The 19836-nt window shown below is 36.8% G+C and overlaps 2 protein-coding genes across 4 annotated transcripts in view; one reads left to right on the forward strand and one right to left on the reverse strand.

Annotated features, from left to right (window-relative positions):
• Positions 1 to 19836, reverse strand: part of GABRA5 (gamma-aminobutyric acid type A receptor subunit alpha5) — an 81490-nt gene that overhangs the window by 50397 nt on the left and 11257 nt on the right. For all 3 annotated transcript variants that reach the window (XM_034431370.3, XM_034431369.3, XM_034431371.3), the window contains exons 3-5: positions 14453 to 14574; positions 5770 to 5837; positions 5452 to 5672 (exon numbers count right to left, since the gene is read on the reverse strand). In XM_034431370.3, coding sequence (XP_034287261.1) covers positions 5452 to 5672; positions 5770 to 5837; positions 14453 to 14574 — 411 coding nt within the window. The remainder of the gene's footprint in view (positions 1 to 5451; positions 5673 to 5769; positions 5838 to 14452; positions 14575 to 19836) is intronic.
• The window catches only part of GABRB3 (gamma-aminobutyric acid type A receptor subunit beta3), a 232384-nt gene that overhangs the window by 38052 nt on the left and 174496 nt on the right, over positions 1 to 19836 (forward strand). The gene's annotated exons all lie outside the window — the stretch shown is intronic.

The following is a 19836-nucleotide window of genomic DNA, read 5'->3' on the forward strand; positions in this document are numbered from 1 at the left end:
AAATTGATTTTCATAGTGTAATTCTGGGGTAAGTTGGAGGCACCTGCTGCTTTTAGATTATAAATTCAAAACCTGCATTTTAGATAGATAGATAGATGATAGATAGATAGATAGATAGATAGATAGATAGATAGATAGATAGATAGATAGATAGATAGATAGATATTTAGAAGGGAGAGACAGAGAGAGACACACACACAGAGATACATAGAGAGAGAGACAGAGAGAGACAGAGACAGACGCACGCACGCACGCGCACACACACACACAGAAAGAGACAGAGAGAGAGAGAGAGACAGAAAGAGACAGAGACAGACAGACACTCGTGCGCGCACACACACACACACAGAAAGAGACACAAAGAGAGAGAGAAAGAGACAGAGAGACAGAGACAGAGAGACAGACACTCGTGCGCACACACACACACAGAGAAAGAGACACAGAGAGAGAGAGAGACAGAAAGAGAGAGACAGACAGACACTCGTGCGCGCACACACACACACACAGAAAGAGAGAGAGAGAAAGAGAGAAAGAGACAGAGAGACAGAGACAGACAGACACTCGTGCGCACACACACACACACAGAAAGAGACAGAGAGAGAGACAGAAAGAGACAGAGAGACAGAGACAGACAGACAGACACTCTTGCGCACACACACACACACACAGAAAGAGACAGAGAGAGAGACAGAGACAGAGACAGACAGACACTCATGCGCACACACACACACAGAGAGAGAAAGAGACAGAGAGAGAGAGAGAAAGAGACACATACACCGAGAGAAAGAGACAGACAGACAGACAGAGATAAAGACAGAGACAAAGACACAGAGACACACAGAGAGACTTTTGCCTTTAAGCAATCTGAGGAATATATAATATCTAGTTTTTGAAAATCTAATGCAACAAACAATCCTATCCACCTACATACATACAATCATTAAACACAGATAAAAAAACAGAGCTTTTTAATTATCTGGGCATATGATATTTTAACCTACAGGAAAGAATAGTGCATTCATTTTATACTTTATGCAAGTCTACACAACTGGCCAAAAAGTTTCACACAAGCAAGGCATGACTTGTTTTTTTCTTCATATACAAATCTGTACAATTCATTATCCTAGCTCAGGTATGGATTTTACCCTTTGTGAAAATTGCCTCCCCCCACCAAATTTAGACAAGGTTCCCTTCTGACAAGAGCAAAGAAACCATCTTAAATTCATACTACACAATCAATTATAATTGCTACTGTTCTCTAATTAATAATATGTAATTTGCGTCATTACTTACAGTATAATTTAGCTTATCATTTTTAGTCATAAATGACTAGGTCATTTATGCAATTAATTAGGTTTGTACCATAATCCACAGAAATATTTCGCCATAAATAAAACCAGCATTTTACAATCTCAGAATTAAAGTTCACTGTAGCAATGATACACCAGTTGTTCACCAAAGCTGGCTTTTTATGCGCTACGTCATATGTTGAACTGTCCTGTCCTTTCAACAATAATGCTTTCTTAAGGATTTAATTCTTGTGATTTATTGCTCAGTCCTATAACAACCTTGGATGTGAAGGACTAGGGGAATGGTCACTTATTCAACATCTAAAGTTTGTGTTTTCTATCTACATTCAAAAAACAAAAGTAAATTAAGTTTCTCTTGAGCATAAAATGCATAATAGAATCTACCAGGACAAGAAGTGAGCAGGATTAGTACAGAAGGCAGGACATTTGCAAACTGAAGCTCTAATTTACAGTGGGGAGGGAGGGAGGGAGCTTCCAGTGGTGTAATACAGGTAATCCTCAATTTACAACAGTTCCTTTAGTGAAAGTTACAATGGCAATAAAAAGGTGACTTATGACCATTTTTCACACTTACAACCATTTCAGCATCCCAATGGTCATGAAATCAAAATTCAGACTCTTGACAACTGACTCATATTTAGGGTAGTTGCAAGTGTCCCGGTGTGATTTTTCAACATCTGACATACAAAGTCAATGAGGAAGCCAGAGCTACTTAACAACCACATTACTAACTTAATAATTGCAGTGATTCACTTAACAATTGGCACTTAACAATTCCTTCCTATGGCAAGGAAGCTTGTAAAATGGAGCAAAACTCACTTAACAGCTTTCCCGCTTAGCAACATAAATTTTGGGCTCAATTGTGGTCGTAAATCAATGATTACCTGTAACATAGGTAATGGCATAGTAATGGCAGTGGACAGTGGGACATATGATATATCATGAACGTTTAAACTAATGGGCCCCACTTCCAAAGGAGTGTGGATCACTGAACTACAGCAATGTGCTTCTTGCCTTCTTTTTTGCTAGGCACCTGGTTAGTGTGATTACGCAGTTGGCTCTCTTACTGTTAATGGCCTAATCCAAACCATTTCATCAACATTTTTAAAGTTCAGCTTTATTAACAATCATAGACCAATGGTCAAAAGGATACTTAATCCAAAAAATAAGGACACAAAGAGGAACAATAATAGAAAAATTATGAACACACTTAAGGATTTAGAAATAGAACTTAAAAATCCAGAAGGATCTAAGAAAACATGATGATCTAAGGCATAATATAAAATAAATTAGCATGTGAAGCTGTTCAATATTTAATAACTGGGAAGGGATAACAGTTGCCCACCTGATGGCAATATCAACAGCATAAAACTTAACTATCTTTCTAGATATTTCTGCAGACACACAGGCTAATAGGAGACAAATTTTCTCCACAATGGGCCAGCCACAATAGTTTAACAGCAGGAGGATAATTAAGACTCACTGCCAAGCTGTATAAAATGGGCAGGACAATCAGAACAAACAAACTCAATATTCCCCAGTTTAGCAGTACTGGAAGATTGTGCAGTACATCTCACTTCTGCTAATATAGAGTCACTCTGTGAGGTCTTTAATTGAAAGAAGAAAGGAAGAAAGGAAGAAAGGAAGAAAGGAAGGAAAGAAGAGGGAGAGAGGAAGAGAAAGAAGGAAGGAAGGAAGGAAGGAAGGAAGGAAGGAAGGAAGGAAGGAAGGAAGGAAGGAAGGAAGGAAGGAAGGAAGGAAAGAAAAGTATTAAATTTTGCTAACAAAAGTATTTCCGGTACATCAGACATGTTGGTTAAATAATTATCTGGAATAACTGTTCAGACTACCTATTTTAATAAGAGGAAACCTCTGGTAGCTGGTAGAGATAGAAGATACGTTGATCTTCAGTTTAAAGCTGGCTCTTCCAAAGCTTAGTAGAGCAAACTACTAGGTTGAAAGCTTATAATATCAAACAGAAATTTGATTCCTTTTTTTCTCTTGAAAAGTCAAGCACGTCAAATACTGCACGGCATTTTTCAACCTTGGAAACTTTAAGATGTGTGGACTTCAACTCCTAGTGTTCCCCAGCAAGGTTGAAAAATACCAATATACTCAGACTAGCCCTAATTCTAAGCGTAAGAAATAGGTAGGTACATTGCAAGAAACTCAGAATATAAATTTTAAAATGTTTGATTAAGATTCTTCCAAAGGGAAAAGTTTTACAGCATTGGGTAAGTTTCCTTCAATCCATAGCAAAAGAAGTTTTAACTACATGTTTAAGAACTTTAAAATAATTAATACACAGAAGAAATAGTAATTAAAACTTTGATTTTAGAAAGCTATAAATGGAGTAAAGAGTACAGGTAAATTTGTAATAAGATTTTGAACTTAATTTTAAAGAACCCTTCAAATGGAAAATACTATTGTTTTTACATTTTTTAAAAATAATACGGTAAGACTTTAAAAATTGGACACTAGAGGGAACTGAAGAGAACTAAAGATTACAATTAAGGGGTATCACTCAAACTAGACTTCCAAATACAGAATGAAATAAAATATTTTCACATTGGGTATACTGAATGTTATTTTTGAACAATGAACCCAGAAATTAATTTTAATAGTGTCTGCCTTTATAGATAGACTATGTCTAAAATATGTTATGGAAGAGAAACTCATTTTACCTGTTGACAAAATCAAGTCTGACTTTATTTAAATATGTATCTGTGTTATTATTCAATTATAAATTAAATTAATCTTACATTATAAAATTATATTATTTTAATACAAATTATAAAGACTGAATTTAAAAATGATAGGCTAAGAATAATGAGATAAAAGATGTTAGATTGGACACACAAAAGACACTGGTTGATTTTTGTTGTTTGTATATCCTTTTTAATTATTAAGATTGTCTTTAATTATTAAGACAGTGACTGGGATAATTTTCCTATATTAGATTTACTAAAGAATCTTGTTAAAGCTGGGAAGAATTTTGTAAGAAGGGACAAGAATATATGAAAAGAAATTAAGTTTTAGGATATTATTTGGAGAGACTAAAGATCAAGATGGTCTGAAGTAAAATCAAGTTGGTTTATTTGATCAAGGTTGAAATAGAAATTACTAGTTATCACTAGTAATGGACATTTTGCTGACATTGACAGAAATGAGGAGGCTTTAAGGATTTTATACAGAAGAGATGAGATATGGGAAGAAGTCCTTTGTTGTATTTTAAAAGAATGTAATACATTACTAAAATTATTCATGTGTGATTAAGATGGGAAGTCCTTTTTTATATATTTTTCTTTTTTTAACTACATTTGTATATTTTCTTTCTTTTCCGTTTGTCTAATTTTCCCTTTTTCCCTTTCTTTTCTGTACCTACTTTTTTCATTTTATTTTGTTCCAGTGTCACTTGTTTTTACTAATAGTATTAAATTACTATTATGCGAGGTTCGAGACCTGAAGCCATGCAATGGGGTGAGTTCCTGATACTTGTCCCAGCTCCTGCCCACCGAGCAGTTCGAAAGCATGCAATGCAATTGCAAGCAGATTAATAGGTACCACTTCAGTGGGATGGTTACAGTGTTCCATGCTGGCCACATGACCATGGAAATTGTCTTCGGACAACACTAGCTCCCTTGGCCAAGAAACAGAGATGAGCACTATGCCCTATGACTGACAGGGAAACCGTTATCTTTTACTATTAAAAAATAGAACTTTTGATAGTTTTTAATATTTAATATTTAAAATCCAGAACCACCAGGACCTGAAAAATATATCTGCTCAAACACCTATTCAGCCACATCTTCAACTTCATGTGTTTTAATTCATTAAATATAATTAAAGTTATTTGAGTCATCCTAAACTTTGATCATTTCAACTAACAAAAATGTACAAAAGCAGGAGCAAATTAAACTCTCTAGTTTAAGCTGTAAATCCATGGGGAATATTGTGGGGAAAGGGAAGGGTTTCATTAAAAACAGTTTTGTTCAACATTGTACATTAGTTGCTAACCGAAAAGTGTGATGGTGATTTCCACTGATTTTGGACATTCTCCTATGTAGGTGTGAGGGTTTGTCCTGCTTTTATAAAGAATATAGAATGAGATTCAAAGTACATCAGCTGTCATAAGGCTCACCTCATTGTGTACAGCAAGGTTCCATCATCCTCAAGACGCAGCAGCTTGTTGGGAGTGGTCATGTTATGAGCGATGGATTTTTTGCCATTGTGGAAAAAGGTATCTGGGGTCCAAATCTTACTGGCCAGGAGATTGTTAAGAGGGAGGCGTTGCATTGGGCCTTTAAATCGAAGCCTTTCATCTTTCCAGCTTTGTCGGAAAAAAACATCAATAGTATACTCCTGGTATAAAAAAGAGAGCATTTTAAAAGGATCCAATTGTTAAATTATCCAAGCAACAATAACAGGAGAAGCTTAGAATCTGTGCAGTCCAACCTACCATTTCAGTGTCAGAAACTGGACCGAAACTGGTGACATAAATGTCTGTTTTCACCTCCGTTATTCTCTCTATTGGAAAAGAAAAGCATGCAGTAAATCAACAGCTGCTGTATTAGCCGATGAGTTAGGGAGCTGTCTTTAGCTTTGTTCTTGATAACAGAACTTACGCAGCACTAAGAGTATTACCTGGGACTCAAATAGAAAAGAGCTTTCATCTCCCTGACTTCCACATCAAACCATTTGACAGTAATATGGGTGCAAAATGAAACCCTGGGTTGAAAAGTGGCAATATGCCTGCTACATCTCTAAAAAACATCACTAATCTCCCCAAAATAATTTAAAACATTTAAAATTAAAATAGCAAGTGAAAACAACAACATCTCAATCTCATGTAAGAACACTGTATTCCAACAATTCCTGTGGTGAAACAGATTTCTAGGATGACATTCAAGGGATGAGGACAGCAGACTAGAAAACTGAATTCAGACGATGGCTTGATTTCTCTTTCTCTTCCTTCCTCTTTCCTTGAAAGCTCTTCTTTAGAACCACGTTGACTGGCATACTTCTGTCCTTAGGTTAGCAGAACTATAGGCTGCCATAATATGCACCACCCAATCAGCACCCTATTCTGCTTTGAAGTGAGCCTGGGAACAGCTGTTCTCCCTCCAGTTTTTTTATAAGGGGAGCAAGATTCCTTGGTCCTGGTTTTCTCTCACAACAGGTATCATCTGCCTGGGGAAAAGACTACCACCATTTGCTATCCCTCACATGTGATGGGGAGGGTTGGATAATTGTAAACTGGCACCTTGAATGGATGCCAATGTGCATTGGAAAAATGCAGAGTGACGAAGTCACTGGTCTGGAGCTTCTCTGAACCAGTAAACTGTTACTTAGCTATTTTTGAACATAGATTTTAGCAATTTTAATTTTGGTAGGCATATTGGCCAAAAAACTGAAAATCATTGCCTATCTTAGTTCTGAGAAATACAATAATCACTCATCACGTCTATATAAAGTATACCACAAAATCTTTGTCAGTGCTATGTATATTGCAGTAGATGAACCCAAGGGAAAAAGTTCTGAGCACAAATAGAAATACGTATATAAAATAGGTGCAAGATTGGATCCAAACAAAAGTTTCTTCTAAGAGCCTAAATTAAGTTTCAATTAATAGGGCAATGTGCTGCCTGTTGAGATTCAACATACAATGTTACAAAACAATAGTACTTAAGCTTATATCCTGCTCCATAATGCTTGATAGCACTCTCTGAGTGGTTTACAGAGTCAGCATATTGCCCCCAACAATTTGAGTCCTCACCGACCTTGGAAGGATGAAAGGCTGAGTCAACCTTGAGCTGGTCAGGATCGAACTCCTGGCTATGGGCAGAGCTTGCAAGACTGCATTTTAACCACTGCACTATCACAGCTCCTGGATACATGCAACATTATACAATAATATATGTAAGCATACAAAGAAAAATAAAACAAAGGGGCAAATTTCCAGGGAAAGACATTAGATGCCCCAACTTCATCACAAATCACTGGGAATAAGTAATATAGCTTACATCTGTTACAAGACTTAGCTTAGCCTTCAAGTATGAATGCTAAATATCTGTAACTCTACAAGGTAGCTACATTTGCCACAGCATATATGGTTTTGCCAAGAACCAATGCTGATCGTCTAACCAATCAAGTAGATTTATTTTTCAGCACAACTTAAAGTTAACCTCTTTTATTCTTCTTTCAGAAAACATCATCTTGATAATAGGAGCTGATTAATAGGACTTCTGCAGAGTGGGGATCAAAAATAGTCAAGATGGTTGACACAAATAGGTAACCATGGCCACATTCCTTTTCAAGTGCATCATGTGATACAAATAGTCTTCAATAGTAAAAGGTAAAGGTAAAGATTCCCCTTACACATATGTGCTAGTTGTTCCCGACTCTAGGGGGCAGTGCTCATTTCCGTTTCAAAGCCGAAAAGCCAGCGCTGTCCGAAGACGTCTCCATGGTCATGTGGCCGGCATGACTAAATGCCAAAGGGCCACAGAACGCTGTTACCTTCCCACCAAAGGTGGTCCCTATTTTTCTACTTGCATTTTTTATGTGCTTTCGAAATGCTAGGTTGGTAGAAGCTGGGACAAGTAACAGGAGCTCACCGAGTTATGCGGCACTAGGGATTCGAACTGCTGAACTGCCGACATTTCGATTGACAAGCTCAGCATCTTAGTCACTGAGCCACCTTCAATAGTACGTATGAATTAAAAAGGGGCAGCAGGGCTTTGTGACTGCCATCTTGCTTTTTTTGGACACCTCCTAACCCCCAAATACCCTCATTATTTAAGAATGTATTTACTATTCAAATATGGCTTAAGAGACTTGACTGATTGATTTTGTACTATCAAGTCAATTTTTGATTCCTGACAAATACTTACATATTTTATCCCATGATTTTCATAAGATGAAAGAAAATCCACTACAACTTTTGAAACTTTGAAAATTTATTATTTAAAAATATTAAAACATTAAAATATTATTTTTAATGTTGAAAGATTTGTTGTATTTTACTACAATCTTTTTTAAAAAATACCTAGTATGTTGATAGTTGCCACTATCATATATTATAGTTAATTTTTCAATTTTGGAGACTCCTAATGTTAAATAGGGATGTGGTGGCTCAGTGGCTAAGATGCTGAGCTTGTCAATCGAAAGGTCGGCAGTTCAGTGGTTCGAATCCCTAGCGCCGTGTAATGGGGTCACCTCCCGTTACTTGTCCCAGCTTCTGCCAACCTAGCAGTTTGAAAGCACGTAAAAAATGCAAGTAGAAAAATAGGTACCTCCTTTGGTGGGAAGGTAACAGCGTTCTGTGCGCCTTTGGTGTTTAGTCATGCCGGCCACATGACCAGAGAGACGTCTTCAGACAGCACTGGCTCTTCGGCTTAGAAACGGAGATGAGCACTGCCCCCTAGAGTCAGGAACATCTAGCATATATGTGCGAGGGGAACCTTTACCTTTAATGTTGAATAAAAATATTTTAATTAATTAATTAGGAGCCAATTTGTTGTAGTGGTTAAGGATTCAGGCTAGAAACCAGGAGATGGTAAGTTCTCATTTTGCCTTAGCCATGAAGCCAGTTGATTAACCTTGGACCAATCACACTCTCTCAGCCCTAGGAAGAAGCAAACCACTTCCGAAATCTTGCCTAGAAAACTGAAGGGACCTGTCCAGGCAGTCACCAGGAGTCAAATAATGAACTGAAAGGCACACATACACAACAATGTTAACTATAAACAGACTGATGTGATCTATTTTTCCCCACCTTAATACTAAAAGGAAAATTCCTAATATTTTTATTTCTGGATTAGAAACACACTTAATTCTGAAGGAAACTATAATTTTAAATGTACATTTTCAAAAGAATCTGCTACAAGTCATGACAGAAGCACACACGTCATGATAGATAAGTGATATAATTTGGGTGCATTTCATGACCAATGACTGCAATTCAGCAAATTAACAGCAGAGGAAACAAAATAAAACAACATAGTTTATGGCAGGATTGTATGTGCAATCAAAATATGCCTGTTTTACAAACAAGATAGCAAAATTTGGCCATGTTCATAGAAACTGTCATTGGTTTTATAATAGAAGCAAACATAGAATGAATAGAACTGCATGGATACTTTTGAAATAGAGTTATAAGGCGAACACTTGCATTCTTATAAAAATGCAATGTAAGAAGATATTGCCATTTTTGCAAAATTGCCTTGTTCCCTATGGATTCACAATTGCCCCATTAAGCAGAGAACCCAGACCTTCTGAAAAGAACATTAAATTCAAGCAATATACATCAATGCAAATACATTCAGCTGCCTCAATTTTGATCAAGCCTGCCTCTCTCTTTAAGATTTCTTGAGGAACATTTAGGGCCACAGTAGCTACATATGTGTTTTGACCAAATACAGTTTTAATGCTGGTCTTTTAACCACTAGGCATATATAAATTAAACAACTGGAGGGAAAATATCTCCGCCCTTTTCAAGTTGGAATCTCTTTAGTGCAATGAACTTGCATACATCATCAGACGTTTTATTCAAGAATTCTCATCAAGTTTATGCATTAGCATTAGTAGTTGCTACCTATAGATTTATGAGTTTATGCCACAACCTTATCCTGGAAGTAAAATGAAGTGCAGCCCTAAACACAATGAATAAATGTGATTATATAATGCAAAGCCTGGCTTTGATTAATATTTTTCAGCCAGATGTTGCTGTATGAGGGCATGGTCAAGGATATAGAATGTCCAGCTCTAAAACATCTTTGCTTACCTGCCAAAATATGCTTTAGTCTAGACTGACCTAATCAGGCAATTTATTATGTAGCAGAGAACTTAATTATTCTGTTTAAAAGGCTGATGGTTAGTAGGCAACTGCTGACCATCATTTTATAGATAGATGTCACTATAATGCTTTGGTGTTTGCCCACAGTGATAGACATAGGTCAAAGAGAAAAGAAAGCACAGGGCTTCACCATTCCAAATTATTGCATAAACTTTTATTACTCTTGAAGTAATTACCTGGGACTATGCCAGGTTTCAGCTGTCTTATAAGGCCTGTTATTTTAGAATCTGTAACTGAAGCCCAGTTAGGGAACACGTTGAGATTTGTGTCAGATTCGTGGAAGTCTTTTTCTACTTATTTCTATAAGTATTTTTCCCCCTCTCTTCTGTAAGTAATACAATAAAGTGGTCCTCCCATGCTGTTGCCAGTAAAATATAAAAGAAATGCAAGAGTCAGGATGCACATGATGTTGTTTCCTCCAAAATAATGAAACTGACTTTTCAGTTTTATCTTACTTCTAGTACAAATGTGTGAAGGTTGGGAGAGAGATTTTGAAGAAAATCACACATATACAAAACAGAAATAAGGAAATTCACACATCCACACTGGTGAGGTTTTTTTAAAAAAGCAAAGCATAACAAAGACCTACACAAGAGAGAGAGAATCAGGTTCAATAAATAAAGCTTATATTTGGGTTATATTACATTTTCTTCTGAAGTTGTGGTCTCCTTCAAATCACATCTGCACATGATTTATTTCATATATCAAGAAATTTAGTCTTATTATTTTAGAAAATAGAATAATGATTTCTGCCTAGTTTTCTGACATGTTTTATGCCTCTCTCTCTCTCTCTCTCCCTTTCTCCCTCTTTTATTCCTGTTGAGTGTTTGAACTATCCCTGTTTTCTTGGCAAGACTTTTCAAAAGTGCTTGCCATTTATTTGTTTGTTTGTTTGTTTGTTTGTTCGATTTATATGCCGCCCTTCTCTGGAGACTCAGGGCGTCTTACAATGCGTTAAGCAATAGCCTTCATACTTTTGTTTATACCTGCTTAGTAGGGCTTTCGCCCCCCCCCCCAAGCGGTGTTCTTTTTATACAAAGTCAGCTTATTGCCCCCACAATCCGGGTCCTCATTTTACCTACTTCTGAAGGATGAAAGGCTGAGTCAACCTTGAGCCTGGTGAGATTTGAACCTGCAGTAATTGCAGGCAGCTGGCAGCTAAGTGCTACTTAACATCACTTTAGTCCACTGCGCCACCAAGGCTCCTTAGCCTCCTTAGGGCTGAGAGAGGATGATTGTCCCAAGTCATCTAGCTAGTTTTATGCCTAAAACAGGACTAGAATATCCAGTTTTAACCACGACACCAAACTGGCTTTCTTGATTTACTCATTAAAGGAGACATTGATTTATTTACTGAAGTCTAAAATATTTGGTCATTTGTAGAAACTTGTTTACTAGAAATTCAGTGGTGGCATTTAAGTATGAGAGGACAATCAATTTTATTAGTTAACTTCACGGGATAGATATTTATCTCTGTTTTTATGAAATGTTAGTATTACTCTTGGGAGGCCATCCTGTGCACAGAGCATGCAAACAAGTAGGAGTGGAGAGAAAAAGTGATCCATCTTTAGAAGAGCTTCCAGTGCCATTTCCACAAAACAGATTGTCCTCTTACAGCAGGAAAGGCAGAAAGGGGTCTATGCTGGGGACATGCTGAAAGAGGTTTTGTTGTTGTTGTTGTTGTTAGTTGCTAAGTCGTGTCCAACCCATCGCGACCCCATGCACAATGTTTCTCCAGGCCTTCCTGTCCTCTACCATCCTCTGCAGTCCATTTAAACTCACACCTACTGCTTCAGTGACTCCATCCAGCCACCTCATTCTCTGTCGTCTCCTTCTTCTTTTGCCCTCAATCTTTCCCAGCATTAGGCTCTTCTCCAGTGAGCCTTCTTCCTTATCATTAGGTGGACAAAATATTTGAGTTTCAACTTCAGGATCTGGCCTTCTAAAGAGCAGCCAGGGTTGCTCTCCTCTAGGACTGACCGGTTTGATTGCCTTGCAGTCCAAGGGACTCGCAGGAGTCTTCTCCAGCACCATAGTTCAAAGGTCTCAATTCTTTGGCGCTCAGCCTTTCTTATGGTCCAACTTTCACAGCCATACATTACAACTGGGAAAACCATAGCTTTGACTATAAGCACTTTTGTTGGCAGGGTGATGTCTCTGCTTTTTAGTATGCTGTCTAGATTTGCCATAGCTTTCATCCCCAGGAGCAAGCATCTTTTAATTTCTTGGCTGCAGTCCCCATTTGTGGTGATCTTGGAGCCCAGGAAAATAAAATCTGTCACTACCTCCATTTCTTCCCCATCTATGTGCCAGGAATTGATAGGGCCAAATGCCATGATTGTAGTTTTCTTAATGTTGAGTTTCAAGCCAACTTTTGCACTCTCCTTCTTCACCTACATCAAGAGGCTCTTTAGTTCCTCTTCGCTTTCTGCCATTAGAGTGGTATCATGTGTATATCTGAGGTTGTTGATATTTCTCCTGGCAATCTTAATTCCAATTTTTGATTAATCTAGCCCCGTCTTTCTCATGATGTGCTCTGCATATAAGTTAAATAGGCAGGGCAACAGTATGCAGCCTTGCCAGACTCCTTTCCCAATTTTGAACCAATCAGTGATTCCGTATCCAGTCCTCACTATTTTATTTTTATTTTATTTTATTAGTCATATTTCTATGCTGCCCACTCTCCAAGGACTCTGGGCGGCTTACACCAAAGACAGTATACTAAATAGCACATTGCCCCCTAACAATCTGGGTCCTCATTTTACCCACCTCAGAAGGATGGAAGGCTGAGTCAACCTTGAGCTGGTGAGATTTGATCCACTGATCTGCTGAACTAGCAGTCAGCTGAAGTAGCTGCAGTACTGCACCCTAACCACTGCGCCACCTCGGCTCTTGGTTGCTTCTTTACCCGCATATAAGGTTTCTCAAGAGAAAAATAAGATGGTCTGGTACTCCCATCTCTTTAAGAACTTGCCGCAATTTGTTGTGATCCACACAATCAAAGGCTTTAGCATAGTCAATGAAGCAGAAGTAGATGTTTTTCTGGAACTCCCTAGTTTTCTCCATGATCCAGCATATGAAAGAGGTTTATGGCCTCTCAATTCCAAAATGGGGACATTTCTTACAAGTTACTGCATGCCCATTGCCCTCATATTAAATGCGACTGCAGGTGATTTTCATATAGTCAGGCAACACAGACCCTACAACTTGCTTTTAAATACAATCTTTCTCCCCTCTATCCCCATGAAAAATGAAAGCAGCAACTGGGCTTCTCTCAGTGATTGTTCTCAAGACGACAAGCATGAATTCTGACTGGAAGACATAAAACAATCTTTAAGATTAAAAAAATAAATAAAAGAAAGGAAACCACCCTTTGGAAAGGTTGTACTATACTCTCAGCATGTATTTTGCTTAATCCCTTGTCTTGTCATGTTGCTCCCTACAATTATCTATATGTTTAAAACATTGGTATACTCTGCTTAATTCAAAGGGCAGTAAATGGTTATAATACATAATACAACAGTACATTAAAACGTAACAACAAAAACATACCTTGAATGATAAAATGAACCAACCAAGGGCATAAAGCAAACAAAAGTATTTCTGAAATCTTGTCTCAGGGAGGAAACATTGAATTTATTGCAAGAAAGGCAGCAGGAAGGTTGCTGTTGTTTAAAATTGAGCCTGGATAGCTCAACAGACTAAGCACTGTAATTTAACACCAGCTGTCTGCAATTAAAGTAAGACCGAATCTCGCCAGACTCAAGGTTGACTCAGCCTTCCATCCTTTCTAAGGTAGGTAAATTGAGGACCCAGTTTGTGGGGGCAATAAGCTAACTTTGTATAAAAATATACAAAAGTATGAAGGCTATTGCGTAACGCACTGTAAGCCGCCCTGAGTCTCCAGAGAAGGGCAGCATATAAATCAAATTAAAAAACAAAACAAAACAAAAAAATATGTGTCACAACCAAGGAACCCCACCAAAAAAGTGTTTCCTTTATTATTACTGCACTTTCAGTATGGTGTATATTGAGAGCCAATTTGGTCTAGTGGTTAAGGCATCGAGCTAGAAAGCATGACCTTCGTGAGTTCTGCTCCCGTCTTAATCATTAAAGCCACCAGGATAACCTTGGACCAGTCATTCTCTCCCAGCCTAAGTCAAATCACTTAATGTTGTTGTTGTGGAGAAATAGGAGGAGAAAGAATATCATTCTTGCCTTATCTGTAAAAATAATAAAGATGAGATATAAATAAATAAAATAAAAATTATATTATTTATCATACCTCCCAGACCTGGGCGAAGTCTGTTATCATATCCATCCAATAGGCCATCAAGGATCCGAGTGAATATGGTAATGTTATCATTGGTGTCATGTTTCCCTGAAGCTGTTGGCATCTGTGAGAAGCTGTTAAAAAGGAGAGTATAGGAAGAACATAAATATAATCAACCTTGGCTAGAGGTTAACTTATATTTCAATTTTCATTTAATTATTTAGATTGGTTTATTGCTGGCTATTAACATTTCCTGGTGGTTTACAATAAAGATAGTAAGCATCTAGGACTGGATAATGGAAGACTTCACAGGGAAGATTACAGAAAAATGTGTGGTCTTAACTATTTTATAGAAAACCTAACTGTTTTATAGAAGCTTTCTGCCATTATATTCCACCATTGTGCATTTGTTCTTAATTTAAAACCTGTAAACAAACATACACATCTCTGCAAATATTTTCCCTTATCAGCAGAAATTACTGTGCTGGAAAGAGCATCAGGAATCATCAATCCTTGCAAATTCAGGAAATGTGATGCATGGTTGAGACTCATGAATAACAAGGGCAGTTTGCAAACAACTTTTTGAAATAATCTGCATTAATGTTGAACAGTTGATACCATTAGAAACTCTATAAAAATCCCAGAAGAGCAGGAGCCTAGACTTATTAGTTACACTCTTATATATAGCATCATGTCCCATGCTGAATTGCCATTACCTTAAACAGTCTTGATTTCGTGAAATGAATAAATACAAAGTGCAGACAATAATTGATTGACTTCTCCCTGTAGATCAGTTTCTCAATTTGGATCTACCATTGAGAATGGACAATCATGGAAAAACAATGGCAAGGAAAACAGTCAACTTCAATTGTTAAATTGTTAAACCAGCTGCAACCCCGAACAGAGAAGAAGCCTAGCTTTGGTGACTCACATGTTGATAGCCTCCAGTTTGAATTATTGTATTAGAAATTATGCTCTGTGAATAGCCCGAAAGACAGTCTAAAGCTTGCAGCTGGGCCAGAATACCCAGCAGCATGGATAGTGTGAGTATCTCTTGAGATTTGACAACATCCATTTGACACAACTTCAATGGTTGCTGGTTGCTTTTTGGGGCCAATTAAAAATGTTTTTAATGATGTATAAAGCCTTACACAGCTTTAGATAAAGGATCTTGCAGGATTGCCTAATCCCACAGTCTGTCTTGCATGATTAGATCACTGCAGCTCCAGTAGCTACATTTGACACCAAAATTAGCTGTGACTGCAGCAGCATATTCATGCAGTAAAAATAAATAATTCTACAGTTATTTATGTTTCTTTTTTTCATGTTCGGATTCAAGTTATTGAACAAAGTGCCATTGGAGTTGAAACAAACCCTTTTCTTATTATATCCCACAAAACTTCAGAAAAGGGACTCGAACAGATAAAAGCATTTACCTAGGCTTTAACTGTTTTAACTCTCTTTTGATAGCTTATGTTTCTATAATATAAATATAAAGCGTCTTACTGTTTTAATATTGCATTAACTTTTGTTTTACATTGTGCTTTTGTTTTAATTGTATTTCTGGGACATCCTAGGCCACTGATACAATTTAGCATACAAATATTCTACATAAATTTAGAAATATGTAATGCATAAGTGGGAGGACAGGCATCTCTGTACAATGGAAGCACCCAGCTTTTCTATGTCTGTTGTTGTACTTGTTTTTTGAAAGATACTTTAAAACTTACATTCAAAAATTTGTCAATAAGGCCAAACAAAATTCTAATTTGATTAGATAGTTCTACTTAGTTTAAATTAACTCAAGTTAATTGGATTATCCCACAGTTATATAATCAATTATTTCTCACTTTCTGATACATGTAAAAGTACTATTTGGTGCTATCTGTTTTAAAAAAAAACTTCTGAAAATTGTCTCAAGGCATTAGGGAGCCACATGTAGCTCAGGAGCTTCAGATTCTGTACATCAGCTTTAAAAAAATATTCAACAGACCTTCAAACCAAAAACTTGATCATTACAGGAGTCTGCAAAAATCACTTCTCAGGTTGGCAATGGTTCTGGAGACCATTACGTAAAAAGTCAGATGCAAGTTTTTCTTTTACAGGAAGATCATTAGAAAGAAAATAAGAGGTACTAATACATCAGGCCAGATCAGTTCTAAATTGAAAGAAGTTCAGCTGCTGGAATTCTAACTACATCCCTCTGAGCTCAATAAATACTACTAAATATATTTTAAAGAATCTTGCTTGGTCAATTTTTAGTTTTTGCTAAAGAGTCTAACAATTCTGGCCTTGGTTCAAGGTAGATGCTGGAACTAGTAGTCATTAGATTAAAAGAAGGCTGTTTTATACACATGTCTCAGCTTCCCAAGGCCACCAAGTAACCCATGGGGTAATCACTAATTTCTACAGCATGGGACGAAGCAGACTAGAGTTTAAATTGTGGACTGCAACGAGCATTCAAATTATTGTGTTTTATTTCATTCTTATCTGCCATAAAGAATGTGAGAAAAACACTGCCAAATTGTATCCACAATTCTGCCAAGTTTAGCCAAGAGCAGTGGACAAGTAGGACTTTGTCATTACTGCAACTATTGACCATGTAAAAATTTACTTGTTTTCCTTTCTTTTTTCTCTTTCCTTTTTATAACCTACCCCCTTTTGGCCTTTTCAAAACTTTTTCTGTTTTAATTGATCTTTCACAAATCCTAGCCATTTCTTTAGGCTGAAGAACTTGAGTTGGTAGAGACAGAAGCTGCAGGTGTAACACAGTGATAGTGAGAGTTACCATGCCATTTCTCGAAAACCTATTTGTATCTGTAAATTTTATATAAGTGGCTTTTGAAATCTTACAAATCTGTACTGAGGCAGGGATGTCTCCTCAATTTCATGTTGATCTCAGTTCTCTGCCCTAAATGAGCATATATGAAAACCGTGATTTTATGGTGATTTTAACAATTTAAATGATGAGTACAGGCTAAAAAAAATCCCTTTTGATCATTTTATCTGTTTGAAATGGTTAAACTTGGACATTTCTTTAGAGGTTAAAAATAGCACACTGTCAAATGCAGACCACGCACAAAAGCAGTGAATGTAATTATGGTTCTGCTAGTATGGTTGAAGAATGGGGAGGACTAAAATCCTCTGAGCAATATAACTTCTCTAAAGTCAGGAAAAGGAAACTCTAAAATATTGTTTTTCAAAATAATGAGGGTGGGAAGGAAAGGTATATTTCTTTGAGGAAATATTAAGATTGCTAAAGCTTATATTTCTTTACTCTACACACATTTTTATGTTCTCTGTTTTTCTGAAAACATAGATTGTAGAATTATCCAAAGATAAAGAATCCAAGTTAGTGAGAAAAGAAAAATTGCAATGGCTCTATTTCTACCTGAACTGCTGACACTTTCTGATGAAATCCTTTATTACCTAAACAGCTAATGCTTTGTAGAGTTTCCTTGTAATTTTAATTCTATTTTTAGCTTCGTATAAGAAACAATTAGACAACAAAAAAAAGAACAAAAACAAAACAGGAAGAGGAGGTGTGACCTAGAATACTTTAATGATTTCCCATGCTTAATTCAGCTTTTTAGTTTTGATCAATTTAGTGAAGTAACACTTACAGGGAGATACCTTTGTTTGATCTAGCACATACCAATGCAAAATATGTTAACACTTTTTTAAAAAGGTTATTTACCTTAGAAAAAAATAACTGAAATCTAAAGCAGTATGGTTTTCATCCACCAACTACCATGATTAATTGATGAAAAGGTTTTAGAGTAAATATAATATTGTTCTGATAAAACAATACCAATTCCCATGGAAGCATTCAGTATATATGAATCTTATCCCATCACAAACAACTATTATGTCCCCATAGATGACATCAGTTATTCACTTATGTGCAGACAAACTGACAAAGAGAAAAAGCTGTTTCATATATTGAATTTAGTATGGGAACGTATCAATTGAACAGAATTAGTGTGGAATGACACATACAGAATGCACACGGGGGCACGCACGTAATTCACCAGTTAAAATTTCTGCAAAGACAAAATTTTCAGAATGGCATATTCTTTATATGTTAAGTGAAATGTACACATGCATAATTGTCAATGAAAGGTGAGACAAACTGAATCCAGACAATCATCGGATGCCTGACTAACCTAATGTTGTTTGATGTTATTAGTCACATATTCATGTCAGCAGCTAACCCTCATTTCGAAATATAATGAAGTGATAAATCACTTTTTAAATCACTGCTCAAATTTTACCTATGGTGGCTACACCCTATTTGGTGTTGTCTCAAGGAGACGCCTAAGCCTTTCACAACCTAACCAACTCAAATAGAGACTACTTGTTTCATTTTAAGGAAAAGTAGATGATCAATGTATTCTCCAGCAATTTAGACATAAAATTGAGAATCCTGTAAAATGTTCCTTAGTCCGAACTGTTTCCCTGAGCAAAGACTACACTGCTCTCAAGTAAATTTTGGATGGAAAACCCAAGGATAAGGTTCAAACGTCATAACAAAGATTTCTCATAAATTCCATTTTATTGCTATGCTATACCACTTCCCAAATCTCACTTGTCTTTGACCCAATATAGGAATGCTAAACAGGAAGAATATCAAGGAAGAAATGTATCTCTGTTATCCGCACAGCAAACTTATGACCGGGATGGGCAATTAATTTTCCCAAAGGGCCACATGAGAAACTGGGAATGCTGTGGAGGCCCACCATGCCCAATCCCCAATGCTACCTTTTACTTTACTTTTTTACTTTTATTTGATTTGTATACTGCCCTACTCCCGAAGGACTCAGGGCAGTGAACAGCCAACAATAAAATACATACATACAAAATTTAAAAAGCAGAAATAAAATTGAATTAAATAGTTTGGCCCAGACAGATTAAAACCCCAATCAATTTAAAACCAATTTAGACTTTAAGTATTAAAGATATTAAAAACATTAAAATATTAAAATTGTTTAAAAAGAGAAAGTTAGGCCATCACACCACTTCCCTATTACCAATGCTACTGCTGCCACACCAATGCCCCACTCCCACCATTGCTACCCCACCAATGCTGCTGGCCAAGTTGGGACCACCTGAGAGCCGTAAAATGCCCATGTCTGCTCAGGAGGGTTGAGCAGGCTACTGACAAGGTCCAAAAATTGAAGATGAGTCTGGAGCCCAAAGATATGTATTCCTATTGCACTATTTTGCCATAATATTTAGCTACAATGAGATAAGTGAAATTTGTAAAGTTTTGTTGAATGGGTTGATTGAAAACAACAAACAGTTTGCTCATATAAAATGTCTTGGAGCTTTTAGATGCAGATCTGTCATTTAAATGTTTAAAACACCATCATGTGTTTTAAATATCTACAGGTAAT

This window comes from Pantherophis guttatus, chromosome 5, assembly GCF_059756535.1.
Source record: "Pantherophis guttatus breed Tessera chromosome 5, ASM5975653v1, whole genome shotgun sequence".
NCBI classification, from domain to species: Eukaryota; Metazoa; Chordata; class Lepidosauria; order Squamata; family Colubridae; genus Pantherophis; species Pantherophis guttatus.